Raw genomic sequence first — 15,204 nt, 5'->3', positions numbered from 1 at the left:
AATAATTTTTTAATAATACATTATTACAAATTATCGATATAATTATCGAAATAAAGTTTAATTTACAGTTTATTCCTTTATCCTTATTTTATTCTTCTTTTATCTTTAAATAAAATTCAAATTTATGATATTCATAAGATTATTTATAATAAAATTTTTATAATATAAAAATTTGTGTAAATGAACTATATTTTATCGTGTAATATATCCTCTTTTTTTTTTAATTAATAAAAAGAGTAGATTAATCAATAGAGAAGTTATTAAAAAAATAAATAGATTAATTTCAGAAAGATTAATAACAGGAATAGATTATTTCAGAATATACTTGAAAATTGCGAATTGTACTTCCGGCAAATTTTTAGATACATTATAATATAGATAACCTCTATTCATATACGATAAGAAGAGCTTGTCAGCAATTACATAGATACAATTTTCAAGTTTGAATAAATCAAAAGGTGTGTATTTTCAAAATTTTTTTAAGTTAATCTTTATTTTTATATTTTTATATTTATTAAATAATCATTTTTTTATATTTATGTATTTTTTTCTTTATCTAATAATTTATAATAAATTTAGATTTTATTAAAGTAATATTGCATCATTTTTGTAGATGAAGGAAGAAAAATCTATTAATTCAACTACAGGAAGGTAAATGAATTAATTTTTTAAATTATATATCATTATAAAATTATATTTATATTTTATTATATTATTTTTAAGTGATGAACTTTCTAAAAAAGCTCTTAAAAAACAACAAAAAGAAAGAGAAAAAGCAATAAAAAAAGCTGAACGTAAAACTCAAATTGTAAGTCAAATTTTTATATATATTTTAATTAAAAAATAATTTTCTATATAAAATATTAAAATTAATTTTTAATAAAAAATTTTTTGAATTTTATATATATATATATGTAGCAAGCTCAATCAAATATTATTCAAGAAGAGGATATATCAATTGGAAAATATGGAGAAACAGGATTAATACAAAGTAAAGAAAAATATGCAGAAAGAAAATTTATTGATATTAAAGATTTGAATCCTAATTTAGAAAACCAGAATGTTTGGTTAAGAGGACGTTTACATACAAGTCGTGCTAAAGGTATATTATTTAAAAATAAAATTGCATATATATATATGTGATATTTATTATTATATATTTTTTATATTATACATTTTTTTTATATAATTATTATATATTATATATATTATTATATATATTATTATATATTTTTATATTTTACATTTTCTTTATATATTTATTTCTATATTTATATGTTTTTAATAGGTAAACAATGTTTTATTGTTTTAAGACAGCAATCTTATACAATACAAGGTTTAGCAGCAGTTAATAATAAAGTTAGCAAACAAATGATTAAGTTTATATCTAAGTAAGTGACACAATCTATTAGTAAACTTATATTTTTTGTATTTCACAATTTCACAATATTGTTTTTTAGTATTACTAAAGAATCTATTGTGGATATTGAAGCAGTTGTAAAATGTGTTTCTTCTCAAATTGAGTCATGTACTCAAAAAGATGTAGAAATTCATATTGAAAAAGCTTTTGTAATAAGTATTGCGAAACCACAATTACCTTTACAAATTGAAGATGCCTCAAGACCAATAAAAGAAGAAGCTGATGACAATATTTTGAATATAAAAGTGAATCAAGATACAAGATTGGATAATAGAGTTCTAGATCTTAGAACTCCTGCAAATCAAGCTATATATCGGGTGGAAGCAGCAATTTGTAAATTATTTAGAGATATACTTACAAGTAAAGTAAGTTATTAATAAAATTATAATTGTAATGCAGAAATTTATTTATAAATTTTATTTATAGGGATTTGTTGAAATTCATACACCGAAAATAATATCTGCAGCAAGTGAAGGTGGTGCAAATGTATTTACAGTATCATATTTTAAAGGAAATGCTTATTTAGCACAATCTCCACAACTTTATAAACAAATGGCAATAGCAGCTGATTTTGATAAAGTTTTTACTGTAGGAGCAGGTGATTTTCAATTTCAGAAATGTAATTTAAATTTAATTTTTTAAAAACATTTTATTACATATAATTATATAGTTTTTAGAGCTGAAGATTCTAATACACATAGACATTTAACAGAATTCGTCGGTCTTGATTTAGAAATGGCATTTAAATATCATTATCATGAAGTAGTTGAGACTATTGGACAGTTATTTGTAGAAATGTTTAAAGGTCTTCGTAACAAGTTGGTAAAAATTATTAATAAATATAAAAGATATTTTTTCTAATATATATAATATTAATTTTATAAAATTTAACTTCAGTTATGCTGCTGAAATCGAGGCTGTACGTCAACAATATAATGTGGAACCATTTAAATTTTTAGATCCACCTTTAAAATTAGAATATAGTGATGCTATTGAATTATTAGCAGAAGCTGGCATAACTTTGGGTGAAGAAGATGATCTTTCTACACCAGATGAAAAATTATTAGGAAAACTTGTTAAAGCAAAAGTAGGTTCTTTTTTTGAAGATATTTACAAATTTAAATTTATTTTTTACTCTTTTATTTTTTTTATTTAGTATGATACAGATTTTTACATCTTGGATAAGTATCCATTGTCAGTAAGGCCGTTTTATACAATGCCAGATCCAAATAATCCTGTAAGTTTATTCAACTTGTCGCAATATTATGTTAAATATACGTACATAATATATGTACATTATATGCTTTATTGCAGAAATTATCAAATTCTTATGATATGTTTATGCGTGGCGAAGAAATTATTTCTGGTGCACAACGTATTCATGATCCTGAACTTCTTACAGAACGTGCAAAATATCACGGAATTGGTAATTATATTTCAGATTTTTATATTTATAATTTATAATAAAGTATATAAATATTTTTTTAAATTATAGATTTAGAAAAGATAAAATCGTATATTGATGCATTCAAGTATGGTTGTCCTCCTCATGCTGGTGGTGGAATTGGAATGGAACGTGTTGTTATGTTATATCTTGGTTTAGACAATATAAGAAAAGTTTCAATGTTTCCTCGGGATCCTAAACGCATTACGCCATAGAATTTCAACTTCAAATAATATGTGCAGTGATAATATATTTATTAAATTTTTAATTACTTTATTACTGAGAAAAATTAATAAATGAATATTTTGAATGTTTCTAATTATTTATATATTCATAAATACATATATATATATATATAATAATAAAGAATATAATATATAAAAATAAACGATCTTAAAATAATAAATTAATTGTACTAATTAATGTTGATATATTTGAAAGTACATGCAATATTTTAATATTTAACGTTTTTTGATATTAAAATAATTCCATTAAAATAATAATGAGATTCTAAATTTTTATAAATTGTTAGAATATGAATTATTTTGAATTAATTATTAATGACATTTAATTAATTTTATAATTTTGTTATATTATTAAATTTTATATTAGAAATTATTTTCACTTTACTTCATTTTAAGTAAACCGCCTTTCAATATAAATTTTATTCATAGATTTCATTCATAGATGTCGTAACACGTCATATAGAATGTGAATTATGTCAACGAAGTGCTTATAAATATAAACTTAATAAAAAAATTTTTAATTTCAATAATTTTATGTTAAAGAAGACTAAAATAATAATTTATATTTTTAAAAAATTCATTAGTGCTGTGATTAATATATTAAGAGATATCAAGATCTAAAAATGACAACAAGTAAATCATTGATTTTAAGCGGCTTCAAAGAAGATTGTGAACAATTAATTGCTCGTTTTGAGAAGGCAGATGACATTAGATTTCAAACTTTTTGTGAAATTTGGAAAACGATGAGATTTTCACTGGTTTTTACGTAAGTTAAAATAAAGTTTTATTAAATTTAATTATAGTTTTTTTTACTATAATAGATATTTATAAAATTTGAAAAACTATAATTATTCAAATAAATGATGAATTTAAAATGTAATTTTTATTTTTTTTACATTTTCAGAGGTCGTCCAACTTTTTTAGAATTATTAGAATTTTGTGAAGAAACACTGAATATATGTAAACAATTTCTTCTTTTACCTCCTCGATTTAAAGAACGTATTGGAGGATTATATCTTTTATATGGAATATATTACAAAATGCCAGTAGATCAGTTTAAGATTAGAGTTAAATTAGATGATTGGCAAAATATTATGGAACTTCATGCAGAAATAAAAGAAGCAGAACACTTAGATGCTAATTATATATTATGTAAACTAATTGTAGATAATGCATTTCATTTTTGTATTTTTGATTCAGAGGTATATATAATGAAAATCTCTTAATTTTAATAAATAATATGTATTACATTATATATAAATGAAAATATTATATATAATTTATTCCAGTTTGGATTGGAAAAGCAATATCGTGTAAAGAATGCACAATGTTTTAATCCGTATTCTGTATTACCAATATTAAAAGATTTAACTGACAAGCATCAAATGTTATCAAAAATAAATGAAATTAGTAAAGTTTATGAAGAAAATAAACAATTATTAAAATTAAAAAATGATTCAGGTACTAGTTTAAATTTATTCAATTCAAATATAGCTGAAGAAATTATTAATGATATTCAAAAGTTTGAAGAACAGAAGAGAAATCAACAAATAAAAAGTATGTTTGATTCTGAAAAAGCATGTACTTCTTCTACTTCAAAAGGAACACATAAAAAAACCCAATTGTATGTAATTATAATTAATATATTTATGATATTTATTTTTTATATTGTTGTTTTTTTAGATTATATTATATTATATATTGTTATTAATATATATAACAATATATATATTATATATTGTTATTTTTAAATTGTATTATGCTTTAATATTTTAGAAAAGGAACTTCCAAACGTAAAATGCGGCCATTAATTGATTATGATTTTCAAATAGAATCAAATGAATCTGATGAAGATGAAGTATTTGAACTTGATGATTATGATTCTAATTCATCTGAAGATTTTGATTAATAACAAAAACAAAAATATACATATTATCTGTAAGTGTATTATAACAACAAATTTTATAAAGATAAATTATATGTATATCTATAATAAGTAAATAATATTTCTTAAATTGTCTTTTATTGGAAATTGTACAAAATAAGTATAAGGAACAAGTGAGTGGAAATATTAATCATTTTAAATTTAAAGAAAACTTTCGTAGAATACATTGTACTCTATCTTATTGTAGCTATGTTTTTCACATGCTTTAAGTGAAGACAATTCAATTAAATGACTAAACATCTTTAAAATGGAATTAAATTTCTAAACTTAAAAACTGAGTAAAATGTATTATAGATTTCGTGAATAAGTTACTTTATCAGAGACTAATTTTCAAAAATGTAACTTTTCATTTTTATGTAGCTTTATGTATATTTACGGCATTAAAATTAAATCTATATACTGAATAAGTCTTATTATTGCCGCCAATAAACATTTATAAAGCTTACGGTAATAAGTTCATGTTAAATTTTCTTAATAAACTTTCAATTGATTGTTGTCGTCGAATCCAGCACTATGACCCGCGTTTCGTACAATAAAACTAGTTCCGTCATAATGCATGCGTCGTTCACCGCGTCGCACAAAAAGATGAGATGTTTGACCAAGAGATGCAGTACAATGTAAAAATGGAGTCGTTAACGAAGCTGTACCATTACTAGGTGATGTTCGTAATTGATATTTGTTACTATTTCGAGCAATCCTAATAAAAAAATAATTCATATTCTTATTGATTAATATAATTAAATATTTTTTATATTATTTTATATTATTTATATTATTTTTTATATTTTATATTATTTATTCTTATGAATAAAATTACCTGACAAGACCATCAGGTGTTTGCGAAACTCTAACATTATTAATGATCCAATTTTCTACACCTTCATTAGTTAACCAGTATTGAGCGGCACCTAAAGCTGCCGTAGCTTCTTGCAAACATGCTGGACCGTGCCGGGAACGAGAGTAAAAAACACTAAGAGAAAAGTCCTAAAAGTTAAAGAGCAAAACAATATTTTAGTATAATTATTTTTAATTTACAAAAAATTTCTATTTTTCATACCTGACTCATATCTGAAAATGAATCCGTAGTTGTTCTTGTTCCCGCCGTATCAACTAAATAAACTAGAGCACATTGTTCTGAAGTAAAGCTCACTCCTTTATACCACATCTTTGCGTATCTGATGAAGGATAATATTACTTGTTAATGATACTTTAATGATGATACAGATACCACTGACTTGTTATTGCCGTGGGCATCATGGGCCAGGATTTCAACTCGTGATCCATATTGATATATTCTTCCGTTTGGATGGAGTAATGCTGCAGCTGCTCCAGAACCGCTCAACGATAGTACAATGTTATTCTACGCTGACGATAAATGCAATTCAGATAATAATCATGTAAGTATTAGAAATTATTTACCATTTGTATTGTTGTATTATTATGAATTTATGTATTATGCTGTTTTTAAAAAGCAAAGACATTTTAATCATGGTATTAAAATTTATTTGAGACAGGAATCTTGTTATAAAATAGAAAAAAAAGAAGATACCTTAAAATTAATTACTCTAACTGCTCGATCGATCGTCATATCAACCCGAATTCTGTTGTGAAGTCTCAATGAAATTGTACCATGTGGTGTAGTTACAATAGCGGCATCAGTATCATGTTCTCTCCAGTTTTCTGCGTAGATGCATGTTTCTTCATAGTATGGTGCAATAGTTTTAGAATTTCGTGGTTGTCGCCACAATGCTGTTGAATTAGAAAATGCTGTTGCACCGGCTAATCCACCCCATTGTTCCGATGGCGGTGCTTCAAAGTATTTGGGAAATTCACTGTATCGCTAAAGGAAAGAATGAATTACTTTCAACTATGACAAGTGGTAATTGTACTAATTAGGTAAAGTACCTGGAAATTAGTTTCATCTGTTTGTGCGTGATAACTGTGCGCTGTATAAAGAGATCTCGGTCGCATCGGTGCTGTTGAGGTATTTTGACTTTGAATTGCTGGTATGGAACATGGTTGTTGATTTACCGCTTGTGTTCCTGTTTGAACGTTACATTTTTGGATCTCCTTCCGATATTCGCCGCAAGGAGTTGTCATTGCTTTTGCCTTTAATTAATATTATATGATAAAAATTATTAAAAAAAATTTATTAATTAATTAATAATAAAAAAAAAAATAGAGATTCTTCAATTTCATTAATTTTGATAAAATGATTTTTAATTTTAAAAATAAATTTTTTAATATTTTTTAGAAAGAGAAATGAAACTTAATGAAAAAAATAATTAAAATCAAAAATTAAAAAATGATCTTAGAATCTAAAAAAAACCTTGGAATTGGCTGTAGCGTTTTTTGTCTTCTTGCGACGCGATTTCCGGGGTTTCGACACCGCCGTTTGACTACCCTCGTTTATGCGATCCACGGCTGAAGCGGTTTTCGTATCTGCAGGTCCAGGTCCTTTTTGTGAAATCACGTCTTCGACGTTTCTGATATTTTTTGACTTCACTAAGATGCTTACATATGTAACTTTAATCTTAGATGTTCTTATACAGCGATTAAGAAATTTCGGATCGCGATGAGGGAAATCAATCCTTGTAGATACCTATAAAAACTTGTTCAAAGGATAACACGGTTGAAAGATATTTTGGTAAAACAAATGAATATTTTGGTTGATTATATCGTTGCCTTGACAATAAAAAATGACAAGAGATTCATAGTAGAAAAATTTCGATAAAATAAGTATAGGCAAGTTTTTTGAAGTTCGAATGGAATGATTTATTTAACATTTATCATATCTTTGTATTAATGTATTTTTTGTTTTACATATATGTCAATATAATAGTACATTGTAATAAAAAAATTATAGAATTAAAATTTTTCGATCGGCACTTATTTTGAAATGAATAATTCATTTAACACAAATTTTTCTTTCTTTTATTCTTTAAAGAACTAATTTGATTAATGTTTATAATATTTTATATTTTTCGTTTTTTCTTTTTTTTTTTATAGACTTAATAGTTTGAAAAATTATTTTATAAATTATATTACTTGATAAAACTCTAATGATAGGAAATAGTTAGAATCAAGATGAAGGTGATAATAGTTAAGAATTATATAAGCGAATACATTTTTATACATTATCATTGCATATTAATATCATTACTCGTATTTTTTTTTTGTATTTTCTAGTAATATCTCTTTTATGTTGTTATAGTTGTTTTTCACATTACATGATGTAAAATATTTTTTTCTATTATATGCAATAGTTTAAATGTTATCATAATGCCGCTATTACATTCACATTTCATTAAAAACAAATCAATATCGGCTTAGAATATTCAACTTGTTCTTTTATATATATTAACATTTTAACATATTATCTAGTTAGAACAAATTCAAAGGTTTTAAAAATTATACTTTTTATTTTCACAAATCGATGTAATTTTACAATAGATTTGTAACATTCTATTATAAATTTTTCTATTTTCTATTGTAAATTTATTTTAATTTTGTAATATTTATTTTTAAAAATGGAATTCCAATGAAAAATATAAAGTAATAAATATTTGATAATAAATTTGATATATTAATACGACAATAGAAATTATGCAAGTCAATGTTATGCTCATTGCATAACAACTTAATCATTGCTTTCTTTATATTTTTTCCTAAAGAATAAAAATTTAAACAAGATTAAAAATTAAATAATTAAACTTTATTATATTTTTAAAGATTTTTTTTAATATATTACTAATTTATATTTTATTTTTTAGGTCCTATATGAAGTACAAAATACATAAAATACGAAAAATACATATGAATTATATTTCTGCTATATTATATGTGTAATATAATTAATATATGAAACAATTTTTGAATATACAAAATAGAAATTTTGAGTATACAATAGATTTCTTACAAACAATATTTTTGTATAATACAGTTCTTTATATGGTGGGGACATAGGAATTATCTGCTGACACTCCTTAAAGCCCCAGTATGTGTTTGTTCTGTTCGCGTATAATAACTCGCAGAAGTTCAATTGAATTTAGAAACTTCGAAAAAAATTTATTTAATATTTTTAATTAATAATGATTGTTTTTAAACTTATATTTTTTATGAATTTTATCTACTCAACTTTAGGTAATTATTATTATTGCTGTTGCTATTGTTATTATTTTATAATTGTACGAATTATATATATATATTTAGTTAATAAGTTCTTAAATATCATATATTAAATTTTAAACAAATATATTTGTTTCTTAAAATGACAAAAAATATGAGATATAGATACAGATATAAATATAGAAAATAAATAGGTATATTGAATATAGATAAATATAGATATAGATATAGATTACAACATTTATCTACATATATTCTATTTCTGTAACTATCTTTAATACTCAAGTATTTATTATTATATATATAGTTATATATATAGTTTCAGAATACTTGAAATTATAATTTAAAGTATCTTGTTCTTATCTTTTAGAATTGCTTATGCTAATTGAAAATGTTAAGACAAGTAAACATAATAAAGAAATTGAAAATGATAGCCTCCGACTAGTGACAGTGGTAAATATAAAAAAAAACTTAAATTAAAAAAGTTTAAGAACATTTAGAAAATAAATTTTTTATATTGTAAATATTTTTTCTCTTTGGAATATAAAATTTATACATGTTATAAATTTATATATGCTTATTTGAATCAAATGTATTTGCTGTTGAATTAATGTTATTATATGATTAATGAAAAAGATATGAATTTCTAATCATGATAATAAATTTTTAGATAATGAGACATGGAGAGAGAGCACCTCAGGATACTTATCCAAATGATCCTTATCTCAATAATTCTATGGAACCTTATGGTTGGGGACAATTAACAAATGTAATATTTTTACAATTTCTATTACTATATCAACGATATTTTTATTATCAACATAAGTAATCCTATGTAGGAAGGAAGAAGAAATCAATACAATCAAGGTCTTTTTCTACGAAAAAAATATAATAATTTTTTGGGTCCAATATATAGTCCTGATATATTTTATTTGCAATCTACAGCAGTTGATCGTACAAAAATGTCTGCTATGTTAGAAGCAGCAGCTTTGTGGAAACCAACTGAAAAACAGTCTTTTAAACGTGATTTAGCTTGGCAACCAGTTACCTTATTTTATCAACCCCGTTCGGAAGATACAGTACATATTTTATTTTACTCTATGCATAATATTAATCTTATGTTTATTGTTATTAAATTAATATTTAAATTATTTATGAATTATATATATTATAGTTAATGCTGATATGGGATACATGTCCAAAATATGCCAAATTACGACACGCAATTATGAATTTACCAGAAATTCAACAAATTCAAGACGAGAATAAACAATTTTACAAAGAATTAACGAATTTAACAGGTATGGTGATTTCAACTCCAAATGATGTCAACTCACTTTATGGAACATTAACAGCAGAGGTTTGCAGAAAAAATTAATATGTTATTTTATATGTAACGTACTTAAAGAAATTTTATTAACATTGTAAATTGATTACTTTAGAAACATATGAATTTAATTCTTCCCAAGTGGACTAAAAATTATTATCCTGATAAACTGATACCACTTACATTATATGATTTTCAATTAAATGTATATAATGATGTTCTTAAAAGACTTAAAGGAGGACCATTTCTTAAAAAAATTATTACCGATATGTTAGCGAAAAAAAATAATACTTTAAAACCCGAAATAAGGAAAATGTTCATGTATATTGGTCATGATAGTACTATTGTAACTTTAATGGATGTCATGCATGTATGGAATAATCAAATGCCAAATTATAATATCATGATAATGATTGAATTGCATGAAAATAATGATGAATGGAATGTTCAGGTAAAGCAGGAATATAAAGTAATATAAAAAAACTTGATAAGATATAATATAAAAATTATTTCTATTATTTTTATATTCTATTTTTTTTTTTAGATATTTTTAAGAAATACTACTGAATATGAACCATATCCTCTGACAATTCCTGGATGTACAACAATATGTCCTCTTGAAAAATTTATACAGATTTTAAATCCAATGATCCCAGATAATTGGAACGAAGAATGTAAAGTTAATGGAGAATATAAACCGCCACCGGCACCACTTCCTTAATTATGATTATTTAGCAAAAATGCAAAATGATCATGAGAAATATAGTAAAAGAAATATTACAATAAATAACTTCATTTAAAAAGATGAATTGAAAATGAATATTTTTTCTAGAAAAATTATTAAAATGATAATTTTTGTATTTTAAATCTAAAATATATTTATAGTTTTTTAATTTAAACTAATTTCTAATGTTAATTAAAAATTTTTCATAAAATGTATTTATTTACATCTTTATTTACTTTTTTATTATATCCATACTTTGTTTATATTCTACTTGCTATAAAAAAATATATAAGAAACATATGCATATGTTAATAGCATGTCGAAGCAATCGCTTATAATTAGATTTTTTTTTTCTTAGGCAAATATTTTTTCTTCTCGACGTTTTTTTGTAACTACTGTACCAGGTTTATGTTGAGCATCCGGATGATTTAATAATTCAGGTGGACAGGTAGATATAGGACTTGCAAGAATAGTTTGTTTCAGATCATAGAATAGATGGCTATCATCTTTTGTACAAAATGAAATAGCAAGACCAGCTTTTCCTGCGCGACCAGTTCTACCAATACGATGTGTGTAATCTAGAAACAGAAAAATAATAATATATTCCTTGATATAATTATATATTCCTGTTCTAACAATTTCGTTTCTTTTAGTAATATATATTTACCTTCTATAGTTTTAGCCATATCATAATTAATGACCATAGATACATCTTTAATATCAATACCACGACCTGCTACATCAGTAGCAACCAAAATATCTTTACTACCACTTTTCAGCGAAGCAAGTGCATATTCTCTCTGCTCTTGACCTTTTCCACCATGAAGAGTACAAGCATTATACTAATAAAAGAATTAAATATTATATCAAAGTTTGAGTTTACATTAAATATAAAATATGATTTTATTTGATTTAGAGAAAAGAGGAAAAAAAGTATAATGTAAAATAATTAAAATTCAAAATTCAAACTTACACCCAATTTCTCTAAACCTCTTGCAAGAACATCAGCTCCTTTCTTCTGATTAACGAATATGATGACTGGTGGTTCAACTCCTCTGCTAAGTATTTCCATCAACTTCTTACGTTTATCAGCTTCACCCATTATATGTACTATTTGTTCTGTTCTTTCTGTTGGTTTTCCTACACTACCGATATATACAACAGCAGGTCGCCTTAAATAAGTTCTGGCTAATCTTTCAACTGCAGGTGGCATAGTTGCTGTAAACATCACAGTCTAAAAAATTACAATAAATATTATTTATTATATGTATTTAAATTTAGATAAAATGTAGTATCAATTATTTTTTACTTGTCTATATTTTTTCTTTGTATTGTAATTAGCTAAAAGTTTTTCTTCATTTTCAGCATCTTCATTATCTGGTTTTAAATTTGTAACTGGCATATATTCCAAAATTTTTTGAACATCTGAAAATTTGTATAATAATTAATATTATTTATATATACAAATTAATTATATATAAATTATATATATATATATATATATAAATTATTAAAAATATACCCGGTTCAAAACCCATATCTATCATTCTATCAGCTTCATCTAATACAATATAAGTACATTGATTTAAAACCAAATATCGATTTTCCAATACATCAATTAATCGTCCTGGTGTGGCTATAACTATCTACAAGAAATAGAATTATTTTAAAATGCATCAAATTGCAAGTCCTTTTTTATCAGTAAATGATTATATAAAATTTATACCTCGCAACCCATTCTCAATCTAAATCCTTGTTCTTCTCTCGAGAGACCACCTACAACAACAACTGTTCTTATACCTAATGGTTGTCCAAATTTATTAGTCTCTTCTTCAATTTGTTGAGCCAACTCACTAAAAAATATATTATCTTTTTTATAAAAACCTTTTTTATAAAAAATATATTATCTTTTTTATAAAAACCTTTTTTATAGAAAAATAAAACAAAGATTAAAAATATAGATAATAATATAGATAAAACATACCGAGTTGGTGCTAAAATTATACTATAAGGACCTTGATCTGCTTCTTCTAATCTTTCAATTTTTGGTAAACTAGTGATCCATAATAATAATGGAATTAAAAATGCTAAAGTTTTTCCAGATCCAGTTTCAGCAACTCCAATAATATCACGATTTTGAAGTCCAATAGGAATAGCTTGTCTTTGAATAGGTGTTAAATCTTTATATCCCACTTTATCAATGATATCAAGAATTTCTTTTGGAAATCCTGACTCTTTCCATGATCTAATTGGATCAGGAATACGTCCTCCTTTTATTGTAATATTATAATCTTCTCTAAATATACGCCAATCTCTTTCTGTCATTTCATGAAGAGCTTTTTCAGACCAATGTCTATCATCCCATTTTTGTTTTTCTTCTTTTCTTTTTACTTTTTTTAATCGCATTCTAATAAATAAATATAAATAAGATGTAAAAGTATATATTATGAAGAATAAGTTCAAATTTCAAAAAAAGATACATACTTCTCCTGTTCTTTTTCAGCTTCTGTTCTTCTTTTTTCTAATAGTTCTCCATAAAATTTACTTTGGTCTCGTTTTTGTGCTTTAATATCTATTCCAGCAAGATTTCCTCTACCAAAAAATTGAACCTGATGTCTTTCCTTATAAATACTATTGTAATCAACAGATGTGTCTTCTGATGTATCCCAATCGAATACAAATTTTCTATCATTTAATCTTCTAACACGTCGTTTTTTCTTCACTAATCCTAAATAACGTTCTTTAATAGCTTCTACTTCTTTTTCTTTATCCTTATCTTTAATTTCTTCCTCTCGTGTACGTTGACCATCTCTACGTCTGTATTACAAAATATCTTAAAATAAATTTTAATGAATTATTTAATGAACTCAATTTATATAGATAAATATTATATACCTATCCCTATCATCCCATTCTCTATCTTTCCCAGCATTTTCACTATGAAAAGATTTACGTATATCCTCTTGTTGTTTTTTTATAGCTTCAACTTCCTCTTGACGTTTCTGTAATGCTAAAGCAGCACGTTCTTCTTTAGTTAAAAATTTTGGTTTAGCACGTGCTTCTTCCTCTGCTTTTTTCTTAGCTAATAATTCTTCTAAACTTAGCGGTTCCTTTTTTGGAGGAGGCTTTGGCTTTTCCTCAATTTCTTCCTCTTCTTTTTTTGCTTCAGTTTTAGTTTCTTTTTTATTTTCATCTTCTAAAACAAATATAGGACTCGGTTTACGTTTTTTTTCATCTTTTGATTTGTCTTTAAATTCTCGTCTTTCCCTTGATCTATCTCTATCTTTTTCGCGTGATCTATCTCTTTCCCGTGATCTTTCACGTGATCTTGAACGTTTTCTATCTTTTTTTCGATCTTTTGATCTACTTCTTGAACGTCTTCTATCTCGTCGCTCTCGATCTCTTTCACGTTCCCGATCACGTTCACGATCTCGTTCACGCGATCGACTACGTTTTATATTTTTTTTATCATGAGCCATTGAATTTTCTGTAAATTAATTTATTCAATTGTTTATAATTAATATAAGAGGTTATAGAATCATAAATTTTAAAATATTTGTTATATATATATATAATATATGTATATATTTATAAATAACAAAATAAATATTATGTATTATTATATTAATAATTATTTTCTACATAATATTTCTTATAAATATTAATATGTAATATATGCATAATATTTTGATTAAACGTTGTCAATAGTTATGTATAAAATACATAATATAATCAAGCCGAATAGAATTATTCAAATTGTTTTAAAAAATTACAAAATACAAATAAATGTAACAATTTCTTCTTACTGAATAGGATTTAATAACTTCTTTTAATAAATCAAAAAATTGACACTAAATCACTCTTAGCAATAGTTTACAATACAGAATTAAGACATGATTATGGTTATCTTTTCAATGCAAGCGATAATTTTAGTTTAGTCATTTAATAAGATAATAATTTTTTTAAATTCT

General features: G+C 24.2%; 5 protein-coding genes across 10 annotated transcripts; 3 read left to right on the top strand and 2 right to left on the bottom strand.

Annotated features, from left to right (window-relative positions):
* The first annotated feature begins 273 nt into the window (after nt 1-273).
* On the top strand, nt 274-3,178 carry LOC122711102 (aspartate--tRNA ligase, cytoplasmic). The gene is made up of 12 exons (XM_043929538.1): nt 274-458; nt 614-651; nt 724-808; nt 919-1,102; nt 1,289-1,391; nt 1,461-1,785; nt 1,847-2,018; nt 2,091-2,238; nt 2,318-2,507; nt 2,577-2,657; nt 2,735-2,846; nt 2,916-3,178. Exons 2-12 carry the CDS (start codon nt 614-616, stop codon nt 3,077-3,079), a joined length of 1,602 nt encoding a protein of 533 aa, XP_043785473.1. The 5' UTR covers nt 274-458; the 3' UTR covers nt 3,080-3,178.
* A 443-nt stretch (nt 3,179-3,621) lies between these two features.
* Nucleotides 3,622-8,886, top strand: LOC122711009 (snRNA-activating protein complex subunit 1). 3 transcript variants are annotated; one of them, XR_006346041.1, is made up of 6 exons: nt 3,622-3,875; nt 4,014-4,311; nt 4,399-4,733; nt 4,886-5,047; nt 6,279-6,451; nt 8,828-8,886. XR_006346041.1 is itself a non-coding variant. In XM_043929351.1 (4 exons), the coding sequence occupies exons 1-4, from the start codon at nt 3,733-3,735 to the stop codon at nt 5,016-5,018; spliced, it is 909 nt and encodes a 302-aa protein (XP_043785286.1). In that variant the 5' UTR covers nt 3,622-3,732; the 3' UTR covers nt 5,019-5,452. The 3 variants fall into 3 exon arrangements, 1 of the variants encoding a protein (XP_043785286.1); XR_006346040.1 differs by lacking the exon at nt 8,828-8,886 and adding an exon at nt 6,569-6,709; XM_043929351.1 differs by lacking the exons at nt 6,279-6,451; nt 8,828-8,886 and having other exon boundaries at nt 4,886-5,452.
* On the bottom strand, nt 5,509-7,961 carry LOC122711008. The gene is made up of 7 exons (XM_043929350.1): nt 7,384-7,961; nt 6,960-7,163; nt 6,604-6,894; nt 6,290-6,414; nt 6,112-6,229; nt 5,872-6,038; nt 5,509-5,751 (listed from the first exon to the last, which is right to left on the bottom strand). Exons 2-7 carry the CDS (start codon nt 7,152-7,154, stop codon nt 5,526-5,528), a joined length of 1,122 nt encoding a protein of 373 aa, XP_043785285.1. The 5' UTR covers nt 7,155-7,163; nt 7,384-7,961; the 3' UTR covers nt 5,509-5,525.
* On the top strand, nt 8,873-11,300 carry LOC122711007 (lysosomal acid phosphatase-like). 4 transcript variants are annotated; one of them, XM_043929347.1, is made up of 8 exons: nt 8,873-9,197; nt 9,553-9,635; nt 9,853-9,951; nt 10,022-10,049; nt 10,131-10,261; nt 10,357-10,542; nt 10,625-10,960; nt 11,054-11,300. In XM_043929347.1, exons 1-8 carry the CDS (start codon nt 9,146-9,148, stop codon nt 11,228-11,230), a joined length of 1,092 nt encoding a protein of 363 aa, XP_043785282.1. In that variant the 5' UTR covers nt 8,873-9,145; the 3' UTR covers nt 11,231-11,300. The 4 variants fall into 4 exon arrangements, with proteins under 4 accessions (XP_043785282.1, XP_043785281.1, XP_043785280.1 ...); XM_043929346.1 differs by having other exon boundaries at nt 10,128-10,261; XM_043929345.1 differs by having other exon boundaries at nt 10,022-10,261.
* Nucleotides 11,301-11,444: 144 nt separating this feature from the next.
* On the bottom strand, nt 11,445-15,113 carry LOC122711006 (probable ATP-dependent RNA helicase DDX23). Its single transcript, XM_043929344.1, has 10 exons — nt 15,040-15,113; nt 14,129-14,720; nt 13,718-14,050; nt 13,218-13,640; nt 12,960-13,086; nt 12,756-12,879; nt 12,543-12,658; nt 12,207-12,467; nt 11,901-12,075; nt 11,445-11,811 (listed from the first exon to the last, which is right to left on the bottom strand). The coding sequence occupies exons 2-10, from the start codon at nt 14,710-14,712 to the stop codon at nt 11,588-11,590; spliced, it is 2,367 nt and encodes a 788-aa protein (XP_043785279.1). The 5' UTR covers nt 14,713-14,720; nt 15,040-15,113; the 3' UTR covers nt 11,445-11,587.
* Between the last annotated feature and the right edge of the window lie 91 nt (nt 15,114-15,204).

This window comes from Apis laboriosa, unplaced genomic scaffold, assembly GCF_014066325.1.
Source record: "Apis laboriosa isolate Shangri-la unplaced genomic scaffold, ASM1406632v1 scaffold16_cov148, whole genome shotgun sequence".
NCBI lineage: Eukaryota > Metazoa > Arthropoda > Insecta > Hymenoptera > Apidae > Apis > Apis laboriosa.
This window is presented reverse-complemented; position numbering and strand designations above follow the sequence as displayed.

Bases quoted from the DNA above. Each gene is read 5' to 3' on its own strand.
- LOC122711102 (XM_043929538.1), top strand. From the start codon at position 614: ATGAAGGAAGAAAAATCTATTAATTCAACTACAGGAAG. The intron at 1,786-1,846 runs GTAAGTTATTAA...TTTTATTTATAG, and splicing joins GAGATATACTTACAAGTAAA to GGATTTGTTGAAATTCATAC. The intron at 2,658-2,734 runs GTAAGTTTATTC...GCTTTATTGCAG, and splicing joins TGCCAGATCCAAATAATCCT to AAATTATCAAATTCTTATGA.
- LOC122711007 (XM_043929345.1), top strand. From the start codon at position 9,146: ATGATTGTTTTTAAACTTATATTTTTTATGAATTTTATCTACTCAACT. The intron at 9,198-9,552 runs GTAATTATTATT...CTTATCTTTTAG, and splicing joins TTTTATCTACTCAACTTTAG to AATTGCTTATGCTAATTGAA. The intron at 10,262-10,356 runs GTACATATTTTA...TATATATTATAG, and splicing joins AACCCCGTTCGGAAGATACA to TTAATGCTGATATGGGATAC.
- LOC122711009 (XM_043929351.1), top strand. From the start codon at position 3,733: ATGACAACAAGTAAATCATTGATTTTAAGCGGCTTCAAAGAAGATTGT. The intron at 3,876-4,013 runs GTAAGTTAAAAT...TTACATTTTCAG, and splicing joins AGATTTTCACTGGTTTTTAC to AGGTCGTCCAACTTTTTTAG. The intron at 4,734-4,885 runs GTATGTAATTAT...TTAATATTTTAG, and splicing joins ACACATAAAAAAACCCAATT to AAAAGGAACTTCCAAACGTA.
- LOC122711006 (XM_043929344.1), bottom strand. From the start codon at position 14,712: ATGGCTCATGATAAAAAAAATATAAAACGTAGTCGATCGCGTGAACGA. The intron at 12,880-12,959 runs GTATAAATTTTA...TATTTCTTGTAG, and splicing joins GATTGAGAATGGGTTGCGAG to ATAGTTATAGCCACACCAGG. The intron at 12,468-12,542 runs GTAAAAAATAAT...GTAATTTTTTAG, and splicing joins CAAAGAAAAAATATAGACAA to ACTGTGATGTTTACAGCAAC.
- LOC122711008 (XM_043929350.1), bottom strand. From the start codon at position 7,154: ATGACAACTCCTTGCGGCGAATATCGGAAGGAGATCCAAAAATGTAAC. The intron at 6,230-6,289 runs GTCAGTGGTATC...ATCCTTCATCAG, and splicing joins GATGCCCACGGCAATAACAA to ATACGCAAAGATGTGGTATA. The intron at 6,039-6,111 runs GTATGAAAAATA...TTTAACTTTTAG, and splicing joins CATTTTCAGATATGAGTCAG to GACTTTTCTCTTAGTGTTTT.